General features: G+C 46.3%; 1 protein-coding gene across 4 annotated transcripts in view; it reads right to left on the reverse strand.

The window, feature by feature from the left end:
- Positions 1-23,749, reverse strand: part of JADE2 (jade family PHD finger 2) — a 352,120-nt gene that overhangs the window by 285,250 nt on the left and 43,121 nt on the right. For all 4 annotated transcript variants that reach the window (XM_075601153.1, XM_075601154.1, XM_075601157.1 and 1 more), the window contains exon 4: positions 2,588-2,645. In XM_075601153.1, the coding sequence (XP_075457268.1) occupies positions 2,588-2,645 (58 nt within the window). The remainder of the gene's footprint in view (positions 1-2,587; positions 2,646-23,749) is intronic.

Here is a 23,749-nt window from a genome sequence, read left to right on the forward strand (position 1 = left end):
TGGGAGACATATGACTCACCCCTTCTCTAGACAGTTTGAGAGTCTAGTCCAGTGCTATCCTCCACAAGATTTACAAAGCTTATGTCTCATATACTTGCTATGGGCCAGGTCTTTGAAGAAATCTTGATATCTACTACTGAAGGATTCTCATCAGTGCCTCATAAAGTTTTTTTTTATATCTCCAGTGTATCCCATTCCCTTGAGCCCCGGTCATCCCTCGTAGGGAAACCCCCATTTTTGGTAACCAGCACATGACACCCTATAATAGCGTGATCTCCCAGAGGTTGGGAGAAAACCTGTTACATCAATAATAGGTCTACAGCACAAATGGGTGTTTTAGCACTAGCCGACCTATTTGGTAAAGATAACCAATTGTTTTAACAAGCAATTTTCCTACAGACTCCTCCTCAATGAATGTAGAACTTCCTTTGAAATATAACACAACAGGTAAAGAGAGGTTGGATGTCTGCATTCAGTCGATAGAAATAAAATAGTAAAGATGGTACCAGCAGGTTCACAGCAGGAATCCTTAACCCCACAACTGTACATGAACAGCTGGAGCCGTAATGTACACGCTGCACATTAAATCTAATTAGAAAAAGAATGTTACAAAAATACATTACTACAATTTGCTGGAAACAGTGATGAGGCAATTGTCAGTGTTCAACTTGCTACATCTTTGTCTTCGACAAATTGTTGCAATGTCCTAAAATACTTCTATTATTTTCATGTGTGCAGGGAAGGGGCTTCACAGTGTACTGAATAAGAGCCATAGAGAGATATTATTTAAAAGGAAAAAAACAGTCATAAGTTTGTGGGGGTACCACAGGGCTCTGTCCTGGGACCTCTTCGCTTTTCTCTGTACACACTTTCTCTAGGTGACGTAATCACATCTCTTGGGTTTAAATATCACCTCTATGCTGACGATACAAATTTACTTTTCAACCCGACATTAATCCTGCTGTACAGACCAAAGTTTCTGAATGTCTCTCTGCGATAACATCCTGGATGACCCTTTGCCGACTTAAACTTAGCATGGCAAAAACAGAGCTCCTCATACTTCCTCACAAACCTGGCCCTACTACCTCCTTCCACATTACTGTTGGAAGTACCATCATTCACCCAGTAGCCCAAGCACGCTGTCTAGGGGTCACACGCGACTCCTTTTTCACATTCAAAACTTTCTAAAACCTGATGCTTTTTCCTCCGCAATATCACAAAGATACGCCCGTTCCTCTGTTGCTCGACTGCTAAAACTTTGACTCGGGCCCTCATTCTCATACCCGTCTCGATTACTGTAACATCCTGCTGTCCGGCCTTCCTGCCTCTCACCTGTCTCCCCTACAATCTATTGTAAACGCTGCTGCCAGAATCACTCTACTTTTTCCTAAATCTGTCTCAGCGTCTCCCCTGCTGAAATCCCTCTCCTGACTTCCTATCAAATCCCGCATCTCACACTCAATTCTCCTCCTCACTTTTAAAGCTTTACATTCTTCTGCCCCTCCTTACATCTCATCCCTAATTACTCGTTATGCACCATCCCGACTCTTGCGTGCTCAAGAATGTCTTCTCTCTACCCCCTTTGTATCTAAAGCCCTCTCCCGTCTTAAACCTCTCACGGACTGCCCCACACCTCTGGAATGCCCTTCCCCTCAATACCCGACTAGCACCCTCTCTATCCACCTTTAAGACCCACCTTAAGACACACTTGCTTAAAGAAGCATGAGTAGCACAGTGGCTAATAATATACAAATGATACATAAAGCTTAGCCCCCTGCAGATGCACTTACCAGAATGCCCTCCTACTGTCTCTGTACATTCTTCCTACCTACCAATTAGATTGTAAGCTCTTCGGAGCAGGGACTCCTCTTCCGAAATGTTACTTTTATGTCTGTAGCACTTATTCCCACATGATCTGTTATTTGTATTATTTGTTATTTATATGATTGTCATGTGTATTACCACTGTGAAGCGCTATGTACATTAATGGCGCTATATAAATAAAGACATACATACATACAAGTTTAAGGGGCCTCTATTCAATATGAAGTGAAGCGATCGGAAAGATTTCAGTCCCATAGTAATGAACATAGCTTAAAATCTTCCTGAGCAAGTGGAAGAAGGCTTCACTGCCTATTGAAAAGATGCCATGGTGAGTAGCTAAAAATATCTAAATACAACTCTACCCATGGGGCCATTCCATCTAGATGCTAATTCATAATGGGCCTTACGTAGCTCAACAGTTTATCCACTCTCTCTGAAATGACCTGGGTTTATAACCGCTAGCAATTGGATTAACAAGATGCTTACATCTGATGAAGCAGCAACCACAGAATGCAAAGTGCAATAAGCCGAAAGAGCATTTGTTTTTGCACTGATACATTTCTGCTCACTCATCTCACTCGTTAATCCAAGATAGAGCTTCTGTCAGGGATATGTATTATGAACCGATTCCTGGAAAGCATGTGTCTTTCACAGCCTATGTACAGCACACTGTAGTCAATGCAGACAATTATCCCAGTGCATTCCATGCTGAAGCTGAACTGCTTTCTAATGTCTCCAGAAGCTAGTACTGAAAATATCTTACTGTCAATGGTGTCAGAGTCATCGCTGCTTATTGAGAATTTCCTCCTCTTCTCTTCCATCTGCAAAACAAAAGAAATGGGGCGTTACTTTTAAAAGTCTTTGTGTATAGTTTTCACATAGTTCTGGGTCCACCGAGTCCTGGTTTTTACATTTTTAGGTTTGATTTTTTTTCCTTTCTTTTAAACCTGAACTTGCTGAGGCTTTCATTTGAATATACTGCTCGACAGATAACTTTATTATTGAATGTAATTACTGAAGTGCCTCGGTGCGTAAAGGCTCCGACTCTGAAAACAACGACAGCGACTTTGAAGCCGTGGAGCCTGGTTCAAATCCCAGTGTCGACTCCTTGTGACTTTGCGCAAGTCACTTTATAACCTTTAATTGCTTCCTATATTCACACCCTTTGTCCCTATTAGAGGTTCCTTGTCATAAATTGGGTTAATATTTCAGGTAAGTTAATGAAGCTATAAAAACTGTTCTTCGGTGAGATAAGGAAATCACCATGGGACAATTTAGGAAATGTTTACTAGGATAAAAAAGTGTAATAATGTGTAAGCCGCATTGTATGTAGTGTGATGACGTGATCAAAGGTTGCCCGATACCAGTAACACACATGGGAGTCAGCATGCCATAATATTTCCCCAAGCATAAGCTTTTAATGATGGACCATATGTTCCAATTGTTTTGGTATGGCAACGTCTGCGCCACCAGAGTGCCCCAAACATTCCGCCAGAAGATCTGCGTGATGCCAAGTGTGGCAATCACATGGTCATTAGTACAATTAAATGAAGTCATATGCTTTTGATTTGGATTGCGCTCTCCCATAGAAATTAGCAAAAAAGGCGTGATGTTTATTGAACGTCACAAGCACTTCTAGTATGCTAGCCTTTTTGAAATCCAACGAATGTTATAAGAGAGCTATAAAGGTTTTAATTCCACCTAGAAAATGTGCAGTGCCTTGTTGGTATAAGATTGTAAGTATTGCTATCCAATGTATCTTCATTGGTTGCCGATTCTTATTGAACGGTAACGGTGGCCGTGTTGTTTTCCCCATGAGGGAGATCCGGCACCTAAAATGGTAATTATCTCTGGAACCTGGGAGACCCGTAGCTGAAAGTAACACGGTTCAGCTCCGGCACACCCCCGGTTTCAAATAATCCATATAAATTTAGGCGGGATTGCTTCTTTAAATGTATGGAACTTGATGCATTAAAGAAAATATAAGGTATAATTACTGTAGATCATTTTTCAATATTTTTTTTTTTAACACGACACAAATAGCTTTCATAATTCAAAAAACAGCTTGTCTAATTGTGCAGACCACCAGCAATTAACCTATTGAAGATGTCAGAGTAATTTGTTCACTTTGATCCGAGGAAGGACTGCCACTTTAAATTATAAATTGGGCCTTATTCTATATACTGTAGTCCGATGCGGCGATTTGGGTTGTTTTTGACCACTAATCCTAATTACCTCTTTAGTCTCTGTGTGCTCATTTTTCGTCTACAGCATATATGCCTTATTAAACATATCAGGTTCTTGTAAGAGAGAGGTGGCAAGAAACCAAAAACAACATGCTTATAATATTAATATCTAATAGAAAAAAACAAAAAAGTCCTACAGTGCACTAATCTTTTAATAGCTGGTAAGTAAATGACCAAGTAATGCCCTTACAAGATATAAATGTAAAATGAGCGTGTCACCAAGCTCAGATCCACTGTGGAGTCCCGCTTCGTGCTCCGGTCCAAGCCAGGGCATTGTAGACTAGCATCTTTCTTCTGCGGGCATAAAGAGGCAACTGTGAGGAACCTCCTGAGCCATGATAGATGCACGTCAAAAAAGTTCCAAGAGAGGCGTGTCTATGACGTCATCCAGGACAGACGGGTAAAGGGAGAGCTCTGGAGACCCCTCTGTATAATTACCAATTTTATACCTTCTAACCCGGCCAAAAACACCCCAAAAAGCACAGAATCTCTCTCTGAAACCGCAGGGATGGCAAATAGGGGAAAAAATCAACAGCCCCAAGGGGTTGGAAGGTTCTTTACCCCCGCTAAACAATCTGCTGAGACGGGAGGCAGGAGGCAAGATGGCCCCCAGACATCCAGTGCACGAGGCACACAAGGCCTCACTAGCCCGGCGAGCCCCGCTGAGACCCCTCCATCACCAGACGCAAGAATCACAAAGCAGTTTCTCGAGGAGCTACATGCTAAGCTCCAAAGATCATTGGAGGCGAATATTAAAGAGGCAGTGGCTGAGATAAAGCATGACATTCAGGGCCTGCAAGAACGAACCACAACCCTGGAAGCTAGGCTTGATGAAGCCCTCCAACATCAGTCAGAGGCTGACGACGAGATAATTCGCCTGGGACATGAGATTCACTCCCTCCGGGACGGTCTGGAGGACCAAGAGAACCGGGACCGCAGGCAGAACCTGCGGATCCGCGGTATCCCCGAGGCGATAATGCCCTCCCAGCTCAGGGCTTACCTGCAGGACTTTTTCCTCGCTATCTCCCCTGATCTCGACCCCCGGGACATGGAAATAGACAGGGCTCACAGGGCACTGGGTCCGCGCTCAGAAGACCCTAACCGCAAGCGGGACGTGATCGTGCGCCTCCACAGTTTCTCAACTAAGGATAAACTGATTGGTGCCTGCAGGGATAAGGACACGATCACGTTCCAAAATGAGCCACTACAGGTCTACAATGATTTATCCAAGTTAACCGTGGACAGACGGAAGGCAATGCGCCCCCTGACACTCCTACTCAGGGAGAAGGGAATTAAATACAGATGGGGCTTCCCCTTTAAGCTGACCATCTCCCACAAAGGAAAATTCCTGACCATCCGGCAGCCAGAAGAAATGGAGCCTCTGGCTAAAACCCTGGGCCTCCCCGCGGAACCCTTCCGCCACACTCACCAGCCTGCCAACAGACCCCGGGAAAGGGAGGACCACCCGGTTAGAACATCAGAAAGGATCGCGGAGCAGAGGCAGTCCAGGGAGCGTTGACGGAGAGGAGAGGCCCTCCCGGGAGATTTCTACCGCCTTCCCTAACACCACCTAAGATGGCGCCGCGAGGGTCCCCCGCGCAGGAAACACTATACGAAGCACTCACCGCTCAACAGAGGCTCCCAACAGCAACCGGAGGAGCGACCGGATCCATCCCCCCTGACACCATGACGGCACCACCCGCGGCAGCACTGGAGCTCGATGAGGTGGGCCCACCTCGTGCGCACCGGATTCCCCCAAGATGGCGCCCGGTGAGTCTTCACTCCGCTGCGGAGCACCACGAGGCATCCTGGGCGAGATCGTGACGACGCCGACGTCATCACCGTGCGCGACCCCCGACCTTCAGACTTCACTCCCCGCATCACGTGGCCCTGACCGGATGTCCCACACCAGAGGCGTCACACGCACAGCACCAGCGGAGGCCACGCAACAGCCCAGTTCCCGGATGGAGTGCCGGTGCCCCCCCCCTCGGCCGAGGGGGGGTCAGAGGATCTCGCTGGCAGTCCAACCCTTGACGATCCCAGGGGACCATGATTTCCCCCCTCCGCGGAGGGGAGGACGGCACAGGATATCCCGGTCGCCCCCAGCTATGCGGTGTCCACGGACGGAGGGTCTGTAGCACTGTTCCCCCCATGTTACCCCTGGTTACTGTTATTATATATCCCATCACCCCCAGTTTGGCAACAGGCTTTAATCACCACTGCGTCCACGTCCTCCCAGTTAGAAGGACCCATAAAGAACTCACAGGGCATCCCCCTTCCCCCCCCCTTCTCCCCCCCCCCTTCTCCCCCCCCTTCCCCTCCTCCCCCCCTCCTCCCCCCCCCTCCCCTCCTCCACCCCTCCCCCCTCCTCCCCCCTCCTCCCCCCCTCCCCCCCCCTCCTCCACCCCTCCCCCCCTCCTCCACCCCTCCCCCCCCCCTCCTCCACCCCTCCCCCCCTCCTCCACCCCTCCCCCCCCCTCCTCCACCCCTCCCCCCCCCTCCTCCACCCCTCCCCCCCCTCCTCCACCCCTCCCCCCCCCTCCTCCACCCCTCCCCCCCCTCCTCCACCCCTCCCCCCCCCTCCTCCACCCCTCCCCCCCCTCCTCCACCCCTCCCCCCCTCCTCCACCCCTCCCCCCCCCTCCTCCACCCCCCTCCCCCCCTCCTGTGTCCTATCCCTCCCCGTCTCCTACCCACCCCCCCCTCCTTATACCATCATCCCCATCCCCTCCCCCCTGCACAATAACTGCCTCACCTCTCCCCTCCGCCCTCCCCCCCTCGCGTCCTTGTTAACCCCTTCAACCCCACCCCCCCTCCCCTGCTCAACCCCCCCCCTCTCCCACCCCCCCGCCCCTCGCCCTCCTGCCCTCCCCCTCCTCCCCCCCTTTTTTCCCCCACCTCCCCCCCCTTTTCCCCCTGCCCCATACCCTCCCTCTCAACCCCTCCCCCAGCCCACCAGCCCCCTCGGGAGAGGATGCGGGCATCCCAGCTACAACCCAGTGACAATTACAAGTGAATCAGGACAGGAAGATCACACTTTGACACAAAAGGTTGTACTAACCCGGCATTATGGACACTGCTAGATGCCTACAGTAATGTATGTTCTCTCTGCATAAAGGTTTTGGGGGCATCGGTCGAGGTGGCCCCTCCCCCGGTCCCCCCCCTACCCCCACTTGCTCGCCCCACCCCCCTTGCGAGGTAACCCCAAACCCTCCCTACCCCTCCCCAATACCCCTTTCCGTCATCCGCCCCCCCCCCCCGACCCCCGACCACCTACACCTCAGTCCTACCATACCTCGGCAGGTACCTCAGGCCTGGCCCACCGCTTCCCTCTTGGGAGGACCTGAAGGGCGTATTGCCCCCATAGCACTGCAGCAAACTGACACATATCGAGAGGGTGGGAGAATGTGGGAGGTACGGAGGGTTCACAGATTGAGGTTACCCTCACCCCCCGCCCTCTCCCCCTCCCCCCCTCCCCTAGTACCCCAGGTTCCCCCCCACCCCCCCCGCCTCACCCACCTCCTCGCCCCCTACCCGCCCCCCCCCCCGACCACGCAAACCCACCCCCGCTCCCCCTCCCCCACCCCCCCTACATCCACCCCTATCCCTTCCAGCCCCCACCGGGCGGAACCGCTCACCTCTGACCCAGATCAGCCGAACACGCTTACGACAGCGGGCCTATCAAGAGCTGCACCCAGATTCCCCACACGAGGGTACAGGACGCTTGGGTCATAGGGAAGGTCTGTTGTCAGGATTGCTCAATATACACTATGTTTACTGTCTAAGGTCGAAAGTACAAGCCTGTACCGCCCCCTATCCCCCCCCCCGTCCTATATCCCTTCCCCAGCCACCCCCACCGATCCCCATAGCATCTTCCCGCCCCCCCCCCTCCCCCTACTCTTCCCCCCCCTCTCTCCCCCCACCCTTCCCTGCCCCCCCCTCCCCCCTACCCTTCCCCGCTATAGGACCTGCACCCTAGCCCCCCCCCCCAGTCCACCCGGACTGATCCACTCTACCTTGAACCTGACTGGTTAAGCATGCTCTCGAATGCGGACCCAACAGGCGTAGTTCCCGGGTTCACCACATGAGTCCGCTCAACGCTGGTGTTATAGCAAATGTATAAGGTGAATACTGCTATATATGATTCATGTATACTGCTAAGGGTTCAATGTACCATCTATGTTATATTGTCACTGCTAAACGCCTACAGTAATGAACAGTAATGACTCAGTGTTTAAGCCTGTACCCCTCCCTACCCCCTATCCCCACCCCCCCCCCTCCCCCTCCACCCACCCCCACCCCGGCGTTCTTGAGCAGGAGCAGCTTCGCGACCGTCGGCTACCCGAGGAGAATGGAGATATGTCTCTTGATGTCCCACCTATGCTCCACCCCCCCTGCTCCCTCCCTCTCACCATACCCTTCTCTTTCCCAAGACCTACACCCTCTTCCCCCTTCACCCACCCCCACACCTACTGAACAGGGACCCCCCCCCGTATACCCCCTCCCCCTCCCCCCTCCCTCCAGCTACTAAGCACCGCAGATAGATAACATTGCCAGACAACAGGTCCCACCAACCGAGAGCCCATAAGGAGATCTCATCCCCTCCCCCCCCTTCCCCCTCCCCCACACCCCCCTCTCTCCCCATGCTCCCCCTTCATCACCCCCTCCCTTCTTGTCCCCCCCCTCTTCCCCCCCCGCCCTTTCGAGCAATCATTCCCACAGCGACCTTTAACGTCCCCAACCCCTCACCTCCCGACCCAGTTACCCCTCCCTCGCCCACGCCCGCCCACTTACGGCTAGGTGGAGCAAAAAGTCCTGCGGGCCTGACATCCCACCGAATGAGCCAACCCGGCGAGGCAGAGGCCGGTTGAAGCCACAGAATCTTCTGGGTCTCCACCCGACCCGCCTTCACTGGAGAGCGTTCTCGGACCCGCCCCCAAGGGTCTTATACCCCACTAACCGGTTCTTTCTCTAAGACCGGTCACACATGTTTAGACCCCATTAGGGTCGATTTTCCTCCCCTTTTCCAACCGCTGCTACTGTCCCAGCGGCCCCACTCCCGACCCCTCATCCCCTCGCCCATTCTGACTGCTCCCCCTAGCACTAGTCCAGCGATAACACAAGCGGTCTTCGCTGAGAGATAACAATGTCTCACCAAAAAGCCCTGAAAATTATCTCCCTCAACGTGAAGGGACTCCACAATAATAGAAAGCGACGCCTGGCCCTCCAGGAGATAAAGAAAACAGGAGGGGACGTTGTTTTCCTCCAGGAGACGCACTTCACGTCACAAGAGCCGCCTAAAATATTCCAGCATGCATTCCCGATGAGTTATTTCTCATCTTTCAGCAGCAAGCGTAGAGGGGTTGCCATTCTGTTCCGACAGGGCACCCCATTTAATTTAACAAAAATTCAGGCAGATCCAGAGGGGAGATTCATTGTAGTCTATGGCTCACTATCCGGCACGTCAATCGCCCTTATTAACCTATACGCCCCAAACGAAAACCAGACTGAATTTCTTAAAAAGGTTCTGGAAGAAATTGACCCACAATACCTATCCTCAATACTCATTGCAGGGGATTTAAATATGGCTCTCAACCCAAAGGAAGACAAATCGAGCCAACCAGGGCGACAACACTCCACTCAGTCACAAAGACTGGGGAAAAAATTTAAGGATATTTATGAGAGACTTTTCTCTGGTAGACATTTGGAGAACACAGCATCAGGGACAGAGAGATTACACTTTTTACTCGGCGCCCCACCAGTCTTACTCCCGTATTGACTACTTCCTTGCTTCCAAGAACGTACTAGAGGCTACCACTGATACAGATATCGGCCCAATTACATGGTCAGATCATGCTCCCATCACCATGACCCTGTCCATCCCCTTCGGGAAAACTATTTCGTACTGCTGGAAATTAAACGATTCCTTACTGAACCACTCCGGGACAGTGCTGGAACTCAAAAAATCCCTTAGGGAATACTTCAGAATAAACACAGGCTCCGTAGCCTCTCCAGCAAGCCTGTGGGAAGCCCATAAGGCGACAATTCGAGGAAATCTTATCTCGATCGCCTCCCACCGGAAGAAAACCAAACTCAGATTATCTAAAAAGCTCACAGACAAAATAATCGATCTAGAGCAAAAGCATAAAAATAACCCCTCCCGGAGAATCTATAAACAGTTGACAACTGCTCGAAACGATCTAAGGATCATCCAATTAGAAGATGTAGAAAAAGCTCTTAGATGGACGGGTCAAAGGTATTACGATAAAGGGAACAAGGCCGATAGACTTCTTGCCAGCAAGTTACGAGGCATACAGAAAAGATCGCATATCACGGCGATCAGGAATAACTCTAGTGAACTCCAATATAACGAAAAAAAAATAGCAGAGGAATTCACCAAATTCTACACTAAATTGTATAACCTAAGAACCCACTCTGCTAACTCTAAAGAGACGGATACGGCATTAGCAGCCGGTTACCTTTCCGAATGCGACCTCCCTTCATTAACAGAAGAGGAGAATACTTACCTAAACGCGAAAATAACGATAGACGAATTGGAAATGGCCGTGAGAGCCTCAAAAAATTCTAAGGCGCCGGGCCCTGATGGCTTCACAAATGCATACTACAAAAAATTCTTTCCCATTCTATCCAAACATCTATTAAGTTTGTTCAACTCATTCCTTGAAGGGAGTCCTATCCCGTCCACAATGTCGTCCGCAAATTTGGCAATAATACTTAAAGACGGGAAGGACCCCACCCAATGCGGAAGTTACAGACCAATTTCATTGTTGAACAACGACCTTAAACCATATAGTAAAATTTTGGCGAACAGACTTAATCCCATCCTCCCGAGATTAATACACAAGGACCAGGTCGGGTTTGTCCTGGGCCGTCAGGCCTCAGACAATACACGTAAAATAATTAACTTAGTAGATCATGCCCACCTTTCAGGCTCAAAGGCAATGCTACTAAGCCTTGACGCAGAGAAGGCATTCGACAGAATTGATTGGCTATTCCTAAACCAAACATTGATTAAATTCGGCTTCAGAGACTCGTTCCTAAAGGGCGTTCAAGCACTTTACCAGAACCCCTCAGCCTCGGTACGCCTCTCGGGCGGAGGATCTGAACGATTCCTAATCCAGAACGGTACCCGGCAGGGATGCCCCCTCTCTCCCCTTCTCTTCGCCCTTACGATTGAACCACTGGCGTCTAAAATAAGACAGAACCCGAATATCCAGGGAATCCCGATTGATAAAACACAATACAAAATTTCCCTATTCGCTGATGACATCATCCTTACTCTGACTAAACCTCTAACTTCCCTCCCCAACCTCCAGAGGGAACTGGTGGAGTTTGGCAGAGTATCAGGATATAAGATAAACAGCGACAAATCAGAGGCCCTAAATCTTAGTCTCCCAGATCCCGAAGTCAATCTCCTCAAAACCAATTTTACCTACAGATGGTGCCCTTCACACATTAAATATCTGGGAGTTAATGTGTCAAGGCACTACCGGGATTTATACCGGGATAACTACCCGCGTTTATGGGACAAGATCAAAAAGGATCTGGATCAGTGGGAAGGTTACCAGATATCGTGGATCGGTCGAATGATTTCCATTAAGATGAATATACTCCCAAGAATGCTATATCTCTTTCAAACACTCCCGACCCACGTCCCAGGCGCTGATCTCAAAAATATGCAAAACAGAATATTTAACTTTATTTGGCAGGGCAAAAGACCCCGAGTCGCCAGATCGGTCCTGATGGCAGCAAGATCTAGAGGAGGTCTGGGGGTACCGGACTTACACAGATATTACCTAGCTGCACAGCTTAAGCAGGTGGTAATGTGGAATGCCGACCCGACCCGTTGTAGTTGGGTGGAGATAGAGACTCAATGTGCCAAAATGCCTTCTCTGCAAGCCTGCCTCTGGAGCCTGGACAGAGGGGAGGGATATACACACAACCTGAAACTTCAGGCCTCCCGATTCACATGGGATGTGTGGTTACGTTGCAAATACAAATATGGCCTTACTACTAAAAGCTCCCAATTGACCCCTATTTTTAACAATCCAAAGTTCCCCCCGGGATGTGGATCTAAACTGTTCGAACAATACCGCACGAGGGGTATAGAGGCGATTGCGGATTTTCTGAGCCTGGGGAGGCCTCTGAGTTTCCAAGAATTAAGGACCAAATATCAAATCAGACAATTGGACACATTCAAATATCTTCAAATTAGAAACTTTATTAGAACAACTTGCCCTCTCCCAGAATACCCCACTCTCACAACGTTCGAACACCTCTGCGAGACAAAGACCCACCAGAAAGGTCTCATCTCAGAGATATACGGGGCACTAGAACGCTCCTCGACCCCAAAAGAGCACGACTATACTGTATGCTCAAATGGGCAGCTGACCTGAATTTACATATAGACAGAGAGACTTGGGAAGAAATCTGGGAGACAGCCTCGGAGACCTCCCTATGTACTACAATAAAGGAAAACATTTATAAAATTATGTTCGGCTGGTATCTTACCCCAGCCCGATTAAACCAAATCTACCCTCTGGCTTCGGATCTATGTTGGAGAGGCTGTGGTCATAGAGGGGACATGGTCCACATCTGGTGGTCCTGTCCAGAAATTGTAAAGTACTGGGCCAAGGTCCAAATTTTAATAAAAGAGGTCACCGACCTGGAAGTGCCTATTGAACCACTGACCTACCTGCTGGCGGCACCACTGAAAGACATTGTCCGGCCAGTCAGGAAATTGATATCCTTCATTTTTACTGCGGCTCGTTGCTGTATTGCGGCCTCCTGGAGGAAAACAACTACGCCGGCACTGGGAACGATTAGAAAAAGAGTCGACGAGGTGATGATCATGGAACGGCTCACCGCCATCGTTCGACAAAAACTGCCGGCTTACGAGGAAATCTGGGACCCATGGTCCTCCAAAACTAGGGCCAGACAGCCAATCCCTGCGCCCCAGAGCCCGGACACCCCTCCATAGGCGATCGACCAATGCTCTATAGCTCATACCCCCAGACAGTCAGACGCCCCCCCCCACCCCATTCCCCCCTCTCCTCTCCCCCCCCCTCCCCCCCAACCCACTCAGCCCCCCTCCCCTCTGCCTTCCCTCTCTGAAGGCTTCCCCCCCCTTTTCTACGGACAACGGCGGTTGTCCTTCTGCTCCCCCCCCCGAAAAAAAAAAACTGTGGATTGGAAAATGTTAGGCGTTATAGTACAATACCACTGCATGTTTAACTGAATGCCTAATAAAATTGTTTTGAAAAAAAAAAAAAAAAAAAAAAAAAAAAAAAAGTTCCAAGAATGCCTCAACGCTTTTGGTCTTGGTCCACTTTATCACGGAATTGGCTTATTCCCATACCTCAGCCCTCTCTGTGGCAACAGAAGGAAGACACTAGCAGCAAAAGACGGTCGTGAACATCACCCAGGCAGTGGTTGAGACAGTGGGACCGGGGTGGTAGAGCAGAAAGCGGGATGTGGATTTGGTGACATGCTCATGTATATATTGTAAGGGCAATACTTGCTTTTTTTAACTTGCAATCTATTACAAGGTTAATGCACCTGTAGCACTTTTGTGCTTTTTTCTATGTTGCACTAAAAGGGCTGGAGCTATCCCAAAAGAAGCCGCACTGGGGCTACATTCTTGGAGAAGATTTTTTAAGGAAACAATGGAATCCTGCCTGTTGGGCAATTCTAGATCCTATTTGGTCTAAGATTATTCTTTATAAGATCACACATTTTCTGAGTATTTTGTGGACATATTTTTAGGACACTATTATATTTATTAATTAATTACATATATTTGATGTTTTCGTGAGATTTTACTCCGATAAATAATATTCTATCACTACAGAATTGGATATTTGTAGAATATTTCAATAGATTCGTGCTTTTATGCTCTTTAATATGTTAGATGTTAAAAGTACTATAGTGTTTTTTTTTGTTTCTTCACATATACTGTATATACATATACTGTATATACATATACACACACATATATATTGTACATATATATATATACACACGCAAATACAGGTGCCTGAAGGCGCCTGGCTGTGTCCTGTCCTGGAGCGGACTGAAAACCTGCCCACCGCCTCCATTCAAAAGCTCCCCCCCCCGCCCCCTCAGTCACAGCACATTGAATAGAGATAATAGCCACTTTTGTTTTTTTGGGCCAATCTATTAGACATGGGGTTCTCACACTTTTTTTGAGCAGGTGCACCCCTGGAGGTTTTTTTAAATCTTGAAGCACAATTGCTCATCAGCTCTCACCCCTTCTCGCTCACATGTAGCACGCACCCTCCTGCTCACGCGCATAAAGCCACCAAAACTCTCCTCTCTCTCCTCTCTCTCTAATCTGTGTGGGGTTGAGACAGAGGTGAGTTGGATCTTAACCTTCCCAGTCTGCAGATAGTGCGGGACATGCCTGCAGAAGACGGGACATGCCTGCAGAAGAGCAGACAGTGTATTTCTCCCTGGGGCCGCGGCACCCTTGGCAGAGGGTCATGGCTTTCCAGTTGAGAAACATTATAAGAGGCACAACTTTGATTAGGAAACAGCTAATGAAAATATTAGACAGGGTGTTACATGGCAGGGAGCTTTCTCTTAATTGAACCACATACACTACAAAGTGGAGATTTAAAAACTGCAGTATCACCTACCTAACAAATGCTACATGTACAGTACAGTACATGTACTAATATTAGGTTGTATTTTTCCTTAAATATCATTCTACACAAGATAGATTTTTGCACAAGTAAGATCCTGCCCCGCAGAGCTAACAAGTTAATTTGTGCTTCCTGAAGTGCAAGTAGATAAACCTACTTGCCTAAGATCACATGGAGCTGGCACTGGTTTGCTCACTCCCAAGACAGAGAGACCTTACCACTGACTAGACCATAGAACAGGGATCTTCAACTGGCAGTTCAAATCCAGACCACAGAAGGCCTTGAAGTGGCCTGGACGGTCTGCTTCTGCAAATGTAATTGTATTTGCCTAGGCAGGCAAGCGCATTTTCAGAACACTGAAACACGTTTGTAAGCAACGAAAATGTAAATACTGTATAGAAGGTACAGATGTTTAATTACAGGGAGAAGGAGTGGCTCAGTGAGTAAAGAAACTGACTGGCACTGAGTTTGCGAGCATGTGAACCCGGTTCAATTCCCTTGTGACCTTTGGCAAGTCACTTTATTTCCCCGTGCTTCAGGCACCAAAAACATAGATTGTAAGCTCCACAGGGCAGGGAGCTGTACCTGCAAAATGTCACTGTAAAGCGGTACGTAAAGCTAGCAGTGCTGTACAAGAACATATTATTATTATAATTATTATTTGCTCATTTTGTGTCATGCCTCAGTGTGAGAAGCACCTCCAGCTACATATTCAGAGAATCAGTACAGACACTGGAGAGTAATGTCCCAGGCAATACTTACTGTATGATAACGTAGCTCTCGCAGTAAAACACTTGCATTACTGTATGTTACCTGCTCTGTCAATATGACATCAGGATTGATCACATCAATTACTTTAAATCTAGATTTATTTGGCGTTGCTCCCAATAATGGGATTTATATGAAGAGTTTAGACAACTCATTAGGGAAAATGGTTAAATGGAGCTGTATGTTGCAGAGGAATAACCCTTTTCAGACAAACAGGTGAGAACCTATATGTTCAAGACAAGCTGTTGAGAACTCACAAGTGTTACATGGTCTTGAAAGTTGTCAGTGAACAACATGTATGTATTTCAAACTCCCATTTTCCTTGTTTAGCAACATCACAGCCTGCAAAACATCTAGTGTCTGAATATAAATATTTCTCCTAGAACTATGCAGTGTTAAATACAGTTGATCTGCGGTTTAAAAAAAATGCAAAATAAGCCATATTTATATATTACATGTCTAGTAACAGCTTAATTATACCAGTTACTGTACTATGAATTAAATATATAGAACAACTTCTCAACTCTGTGTATATCAATGAAGTTTGAGATATGTGTCTAGATTTTGACCTAGAGTACGTTTTCAATGGTAAAATGTAGATCCATTGTAGTTTGTGATACCTTTTAAGGGATGAACATAAGGGTTCTTCATAGAATAAAGTATAGTATAGTATCTGAACAAGCTCCTCACCCCTACCACATGCAGCACCTATCATCTGAGATCAGACTCCAAAAGACTGTTCATGGTCCCAAGGCTCAACAAAGTATCCGGACGGTCCTCCTTCTCTTATCGTGCACCCCAAAACTGGAACAATCTACCAGAGACTCTCACATCCACCACCAGTTTAAGTTCTTTCAAAATCTAAGGCTATCTCACATTTTAATCTGATCTGTAACCGTTACATAAGTCTATAATATACATCTTCTTTAACTGTGCACGCAATGTCTTGTATATAATGTATACCCTGTTCATTTATGTAACTGTACTTGTAACCATGTATTATTTGCCATTTTAACTTTATGCCCAGGACATACTTGAAAACGAGAGGTAACTCTCAATGTATTACTTCCTGGTAAAACATTTTATGAATAAATAAATACAGAGATTTCGTAACATCAGAGGTTTCTTCAAGTGTACATACAATGTGCATTCCGTACTCCGTACACTTAAAAAGTGGAAACCTTCGAAGTTCCAAAACCTATCAAGAATGCCTATAACTCTATTAAGAACTATGGTCCCTTAAAAGGTACAGTGTATCACAACGCATGCACATTTTCTAGTACATATATAGAGCAACTAGAACTCTGATTCATATTCAACGCAAAAATGTAAGACATGGAGAAAAGGAACAGCCAATGACTCGGCTACAGACAGTTTTGATACATTGACACGTGACTTGCTAGCATACATTTAATGGCAAAACACTGCCCTGTTCATTTTAGTGAGGAGCAAGTAACAGATTGTTAACAATGCACCAACTTTCCTACTCCTGAACGGTGCGTTACCTCACGTCTCTCTATATTGAACAGAGGCCATAGACACAGCATAGCTTGGAGGAGAAAAGGGAGAAGGGGTATAATTGAAACTTGCAAATACAGCTCAACCCCGTTATAGCGCGATCCGCTTTTCCCACATGATATGTGTGCCTGTTAGCAATAAAGCATTGAATTGAATGTTAAAAAAAAAAAAAACCTCCTCTGCACTCCAAGTCTACGTACGGTGGACACAGCCCTATGAAGCGAGGAGAGAGCTGACACTGAAGCAGGGAGAAGAGAGAGAGCCGACAGCTGCAGAGAGGACAGAGCTGCAGATGCCGGTAAGTCCTCGCACGGCATAATTTAATAACGCAATCCCGATTATAACGCGGTCTCATTCTGTGGACCCAGAGGACTGCGTTATAACAGGGTTCAGCTGTATATTATGTTTTACTAAGGTACATGAGGGATGCAAATTTTTGAGACAGAGGACGTCATGCTCTGAATTTGGAGGGTGTCAGACTCAGGGGAAATGTGAGGAAGTACTTATTCACAGAAAGGGTGGTGGATTTGTAGCCTCACAATAGAGGTGGTAAAGGCACAGCAAGGGAATTTAAAAAATGCCTGGAATAGACATAAGATCATCCCGAATATGAAAGAAACATAAAGATCACAAAGGACCTGCAATTTTACAACACACAGAAAAATGGTCAGACAAAGTGGATCTTCTCTGTCGTCAAATTCTATGTTAACAAACTACAGTTAAAGCAGCAATCCCCCTAATTAATTCCCTTTTTTTTTTTTTTACAAGATTGGAACCGAGGAGCCTTCAAACCTGAAACCCACTTTTCAGCTGTGGGAAACCCGCTGGTTCCTGCTATATTCAGCTGTAAAAAGATACCGTGTTACTTCCTGGTGTTTAAACCAGAGTTAAATGGCCATCCAACAGGAAGCCGCAACCGATGATGTTCCTGCTTCCTATTGCCATGGGATTTGCCAACCTTTTTGGATTGCTACTTTAAGAAAAGTATGCTAGATGTCGGTGCTGTGCTCTCACTGGAGTTAGGACAATACAGAAAAGTCTACCAGCACAGTGTTGATTTACTAAAGAGCATATATTTGCGTGGCCTTCCATGTCAATGTGCGAATTCAAATATATTTTTGATTTTGCATCGTCTCTAAACTGGTTGTGGACGTCAAGAATAGCACAAAGGCAAATTACCAGATTTAAAGTCTCAGCTCAAGAAACACAAAATATATATATATTAATTTAATGAAAGTGATGTACTGTAGTTTTTTTTGTCCTGGAGACATAAAAGGTGGAGCTGTGATCTACATAGATTATTTTTTTTTTTGCATTTTTAAATACGTGGAAATGGTGTCAGGCCTATTCGGCACATTTTTACCCTTTGGTTACCAGAAAAGAAATATATATTCTGTGTTTCTTGAGCTGAGACTTTAAATATATATATATATATATATATATATATATATATATATATATATATATATATATATATTAAAAGGTCTAAAATATCTATATAAAAAAGCGTATAATTATGTAACTGGGGTAACACCAGTGTGCAAAGAACACCCCCATACTGTATGTACCATTAAAAAAAACTATTGGAAGTCTTTCCTTTGATAAATCTGGCGCAATTGCTTTGCCTAAGTTCTGCAGTAGATAACTCTCATAAACGACAAACACAATTCTGCATCTAGTGCGGCCATTTTATTCCCAGTTGTCAATATTAGAATATTCTGCCAGGTTTGAAGTGGTCTAAAAAGTAAGTGAACTACATTTGACATGTATTCCGATACAAACAGGGAAATATTAGAAGTTTAAAGCAGCAATGCCACCTAATTTTGATCTAACCTGAACCAGGAGTCCCCCAGAGCTCATCAGTGGTCCCACAATGTCAGTGGAACCCCTGGTTCAGGAGCTGCGGACCCTGCCATCCACCAGCCAGTCTGGAATATTCAAAATGGCCAATGTATGTGTAATCCGGCAGCCATATGTCGTTTTTTGTGTCAAAAGAGGCACACAAACAACCTAGATATCTCAGGAACTGGGGGTCTGCAGACATTGGGAGACCACGATCAGCTCCAGGGGACACACTTGCAGGTAAACTAAAAGAAAGGAAACTCTCATATCTTAATGTATTGGTCAGTAACTCTGAAAAAGTATTTTATGGTTACATTTTGGTTTTAACGGCAAATATGATCCCCCAACTTAATAACCTTTATTAAATGTAGGCTTTAGTCACATCATAATCTCCCTTTGCTACCACAGGGGCCTGCAATTAATTGCAGTAACGTGGTTAAAGGCAAGCTGCATTCAGCCATTTAATAGCCATGTAACATACTGTAGTAGATTAGTTTGAAATAAGACATACAGTATGTCAAACCCCAGTGAAATGTTTGTCAATCACATTATGGGAACACAAAATTGTTCATGACATCCGTAATGGCAGTCAGATTTCTCCCTGGATCAATGCTCTTCTTCGTTTTACCTTTTTCTGTATCCAGTATCCCTGTATATTTTTCCTTTATAAAAACACGTGTAATCTGATTTATTGAAGATTTCTAGTGTATATACCAACAGTCTCCATGGGTTAATTCCACATTTTCGCAGCTTACTGTAAAAAGAAAATCAATAAATACTTTCCTTTGCTGCTGGAAACTCCTTTGCTCTAATCTCAAAGGATGACTTAGTATCATATTGGTATGAAAAGTTCCTTTGAATGTTCCTTGCCATTGACATTGGACGTATTTGTTAACAGTAATCATATCCCTCTGAGACGCCACTTTTCTAATACAAACAATCCTAAATTGGATAGTCTTTCCACATAATCATTCCTTCTAATCCCTTAAATAATTTTGTGGCTACTTTGCACATTTTCTAGTTCCATGTCTTTCTTTGTGGTGAAGTGCCCAAAACTGTATATGGATTCAAGGTGTGCTCTTACTAAATATTTAAACAAGGGCAAAGTTATGTTCCATTTGTTTCAGTCTATAGTGTGTTTTATGCCTTTGTAGCTACTGCCTGACATTGAGAACAATTGCTAAAGCTGCTGTCTACAAGCACTACTACTGTAAATCCTTCTACATCAAGTTTGTAGGAAGCATGCATTTTTTTTACAGGCATTACCTGGATTGTCAGAATATCTTTCTTTTTAAGATTAATTCCCATTAGTAATCTAGAGTATCACCAACAATAAAACAAATCCCAAAACATTATGGGAAAGAGAGGGTGCACTAAGTCATTGGATTATTCGAAAAGCACATTGTTATGATATATTGCTTAGCAATCATCTTTTTATTTATAATCTATTATTCCAAAATATAATGCCATGTTTTTATATTCCAGTAATTGTTGAGTTTGTTTTAGTCACTCACTCAGCCATATCTTCTGCCCGTAATTGCGATCTCCATACAACATTGTAGGCTGGAAAGTAAGATCATCATGCAGGCTCAGAGGGGTATGTTTGTGCAAAGACAATTTTGGAGCACAACTGGGCTATTTTCATCCTGTATCAATCTATCACAGAACTTTACTCCAATTTTGTCCATGTGCACCAGATTGCGACTTGGAGAGTGTCTGAAGGAAGAGTTGGGGAGCAGTTACACGGTGTACGTTTCGTTGTGACGTATTGAATTCTGCATCACTGCTTCACTATTTTTATTTCATTTTCGCAAACAAATTGGCCAGATCCGATGTAGAGAGTAAATCTACCATTCTGCACCATAAGATACTATTTTTTGGTTGTTTTTTTTTTTTCATGTGACAAAACTGTGCTTCAAATAAGTGAATCAAAACGCTCTTCTCTGCATTCAAACATGGACCCCACAGGCTTCAGAATAAACACTGACACCCCCACCCCCCTCTACTCCCCCACCCACAACAGGAGGGCACTGCAAAGCAGCACTTTATGGCTAATTATTATAAGCCATATAGAATTTTAAAAATAAGCTTTTATTTGCTTCCCACGACCAGCTGCACCCACTTTTTCTCTATTTCCTGTCTTGTCGCTGGAGAGCAGGACAATTCACCGGGATCGAGTACCAGACCCAAAGGACAAAGTTTATTTAGACCAGAGTCAATAAGCACAACACAAACACACCAAAAGGAGCTTGCACTTACTAAAACAGGGAATAAACCAGGGGGGGGGGGGTGGGGGAGGAATCCTAATTCGCTAGGAACTCGATATTGCTTCACAAGGCTTATCCAGGAGTACTTCCCTGTCCGCAGGGATAATATTTGCAGAAGCGCAAGTTCAAACCTCCCACTCGGATCGGCACCCAGCCTCATTCTGGGGCGTTTACAGCAAAGCCTTGGCAGCACACCGCTTAGTTAGCTTCCCCACTAACTTCAGGGACGACTCTGAAGTTCAGATTGGCAACCTTTTACATACTTTCCCCATCTCCATAGCATGGAGGATAGGGTGCCGACCATTCACAGCGTGAATGCTACATGCTGGCCAATCCAGAGCGAGGGTTCGCATGTGATGGACCAACCCAGGCTGGGGGCAGTGACTGTGCGTTTAGGACACCACACAGGTGTGGGCTTAAGAAGAGCGAGTATTTCAAAATGGCCAATGGGAACGGCGCCTATGGGGCTCATACACAGTAACAGTTCCCCCAGCCATCCGGATATCTCCGCAGACATAGGTGCGCTCAGTGTCTGGGTTGAACAATGGCTCTGCTCTCCGAGCCAACGTCTCCCAGCCCTGAGTGCCGCCCATCCCCACTCTCACAATGTTCCCAAGCACCGCACCTGCCCCTTGTGCAACACAAACTCTGATTCCTTTGTGAGCAGACTGGATAAGTGTATTATCAGCATTACGCATTATCACATTTCTACGCCAAATAAAGGTTTACATATGTAACCCCTTTTCCCGAAACCACAGGCGATTACGCGTGCTGCTGTTACCTGTACGCTCATAGGAGGACTGAGCCTCCGCTTCTGGGTGCCTGGGTGAGCTCTCTCTCTTTTAGTGCAGCGCCTCCACCTATGAGGGAACCTTGCGTTGGCGGGATGACTCCTCATAGGAACCAATACAATCAGTAATAACAATATCACACCAGATATATATATATATATATATATATATATATATACACACACAGTATATAAAACTTGTCTTTACTGTAACAGTATATAGCATATATCCCACTCACTGCAATACACCAACAATATAACGCAATAATACAACACCCTGAGGGTTCCCCCAAAGTACTGAGGGTGCCTGGGGCACCTATAACCCCGGTGTCCACACAAGCAATTCCACCCAAGTGTGAGGTAGCGCTACCCCCTGTGATGTGTAGGTGCACGTTGGTATCTTCCTGGTCACAGGCCAGACCAGGGAATAAGGAGTGGAGGATGCTGGATCAGGTCCCACGCAGCGGGGCCTCCAACACAACTCCCCTCACACCTTATCCAGGGCGCGGTCCGCGGTGAAATCTCCAGCCGGAGTGTTCCACCTCTGCTGCCACGTGCAGGTCAGTCCAGGCTGCAGGTCGCCGCACGGACGTCCATCTGGCGTCGCAGTAGTGCAGGCTGCAGCTCTAATGGGGAAGGTCCCTATCTAGGGCCTTCCCTACAATACTGCTCTGTGGTAGGATCGGGCCTATCTGGGGCCAAGGAGAATGTACTGGCCCAGTCCAGGAAGCTAACTGCTCCCTGGACACTACCTCCCTCTTCCTCAGCTCCCATACAACTTTTTCGCGGGCTCTCCGTCCGCAGAGGATAACCTGCTCAAAAAGAGCTGCATCATCTCATTGGCTGGGACAGCCCTTGTGCTCTATTCCCCCCCCACTCCCCGAGGATTCTGAGACTCGTAGTTCCGCTACATTACATGCAGAGCCATTCCAAGCCGCAACTTCAGTCCCATTCAATTGTACGGCAGTGCCATTCCCAAGATGGTCTCCGCCACTCTCCCCCCTGGTCCCACGGAGCAACAGAGCAGCTCCCCTCCCCACCCCAGTGTCGGAGGTAAGGGGGACCCTGCTACACATACACATTATCACACTACATTTGGGTAATTTTAACCAACCTAAATGGATATACAGGGGACATCCTAGGTGTCACAGTGACTTGTAAAAAAATAATAATCCTGTTAATCATACAGTATGCAAAAAAAAATATTATGTCTAATCTTTCTCTAAAAATTATTTTTACTCCATTTTTTAATCTTAAGGAAAAGTAATTGTTCTAAGAACATTTGGCATAAGAAGGCATCTTTTCTAGTCCCGCATAAATTTTCATAAGAGGAATTCTTTGTACTACCAATTACTCAAATGGGTGAGCCTTCTCCCGCTCTGCCCCACAGCTACAGTCTTTCCTAGAAGGAGGAATTGATTAACTGCACAAGTGATACAGAGTGTGCTTACCCAAGCCCTGACTACAAAAAGTTCATTTGCAGTGCGTACAGAACACATGATCAACGCAGGTTAAGCACATCAGTTAATTATTTATTAGTATGCGCCTCAAGGGAAATTCTCCAACACAAAATGATTACCCTGGTCATTTTTCTCCCCTTACGAAATGAGTCTGGTCTGATCCATTGTGTAATACCGACACTTACAATGCTGATCAAGGCTGCACTCGTCCAAAGTAAAAGAGGTTAAAGTAACATGTACAGTAGAGGCAACGTTTATTCTAACATTTGCCGTAAACTAGCCGTGTTACATTCTGGGTATGTGCTGGGTATGTGCTGGGTATGTTCTGGGCTAGTTTGAGGCACGTTTAA

The sequence above is a fragment of the Ascaphus truei genome, chromosome 5 (genome assembly GCF_040206685.1).
Source record: "Ascaphus truei isolate aAscTru1 chromosome 5, aAscTru1.hap1, whole genome shotgun sequence".
NCBI lineage: Eukaryota > Metazoa > Chordata > Amphibia > Anura > Ascaphidae > Ascaphus > Ascaphus truei.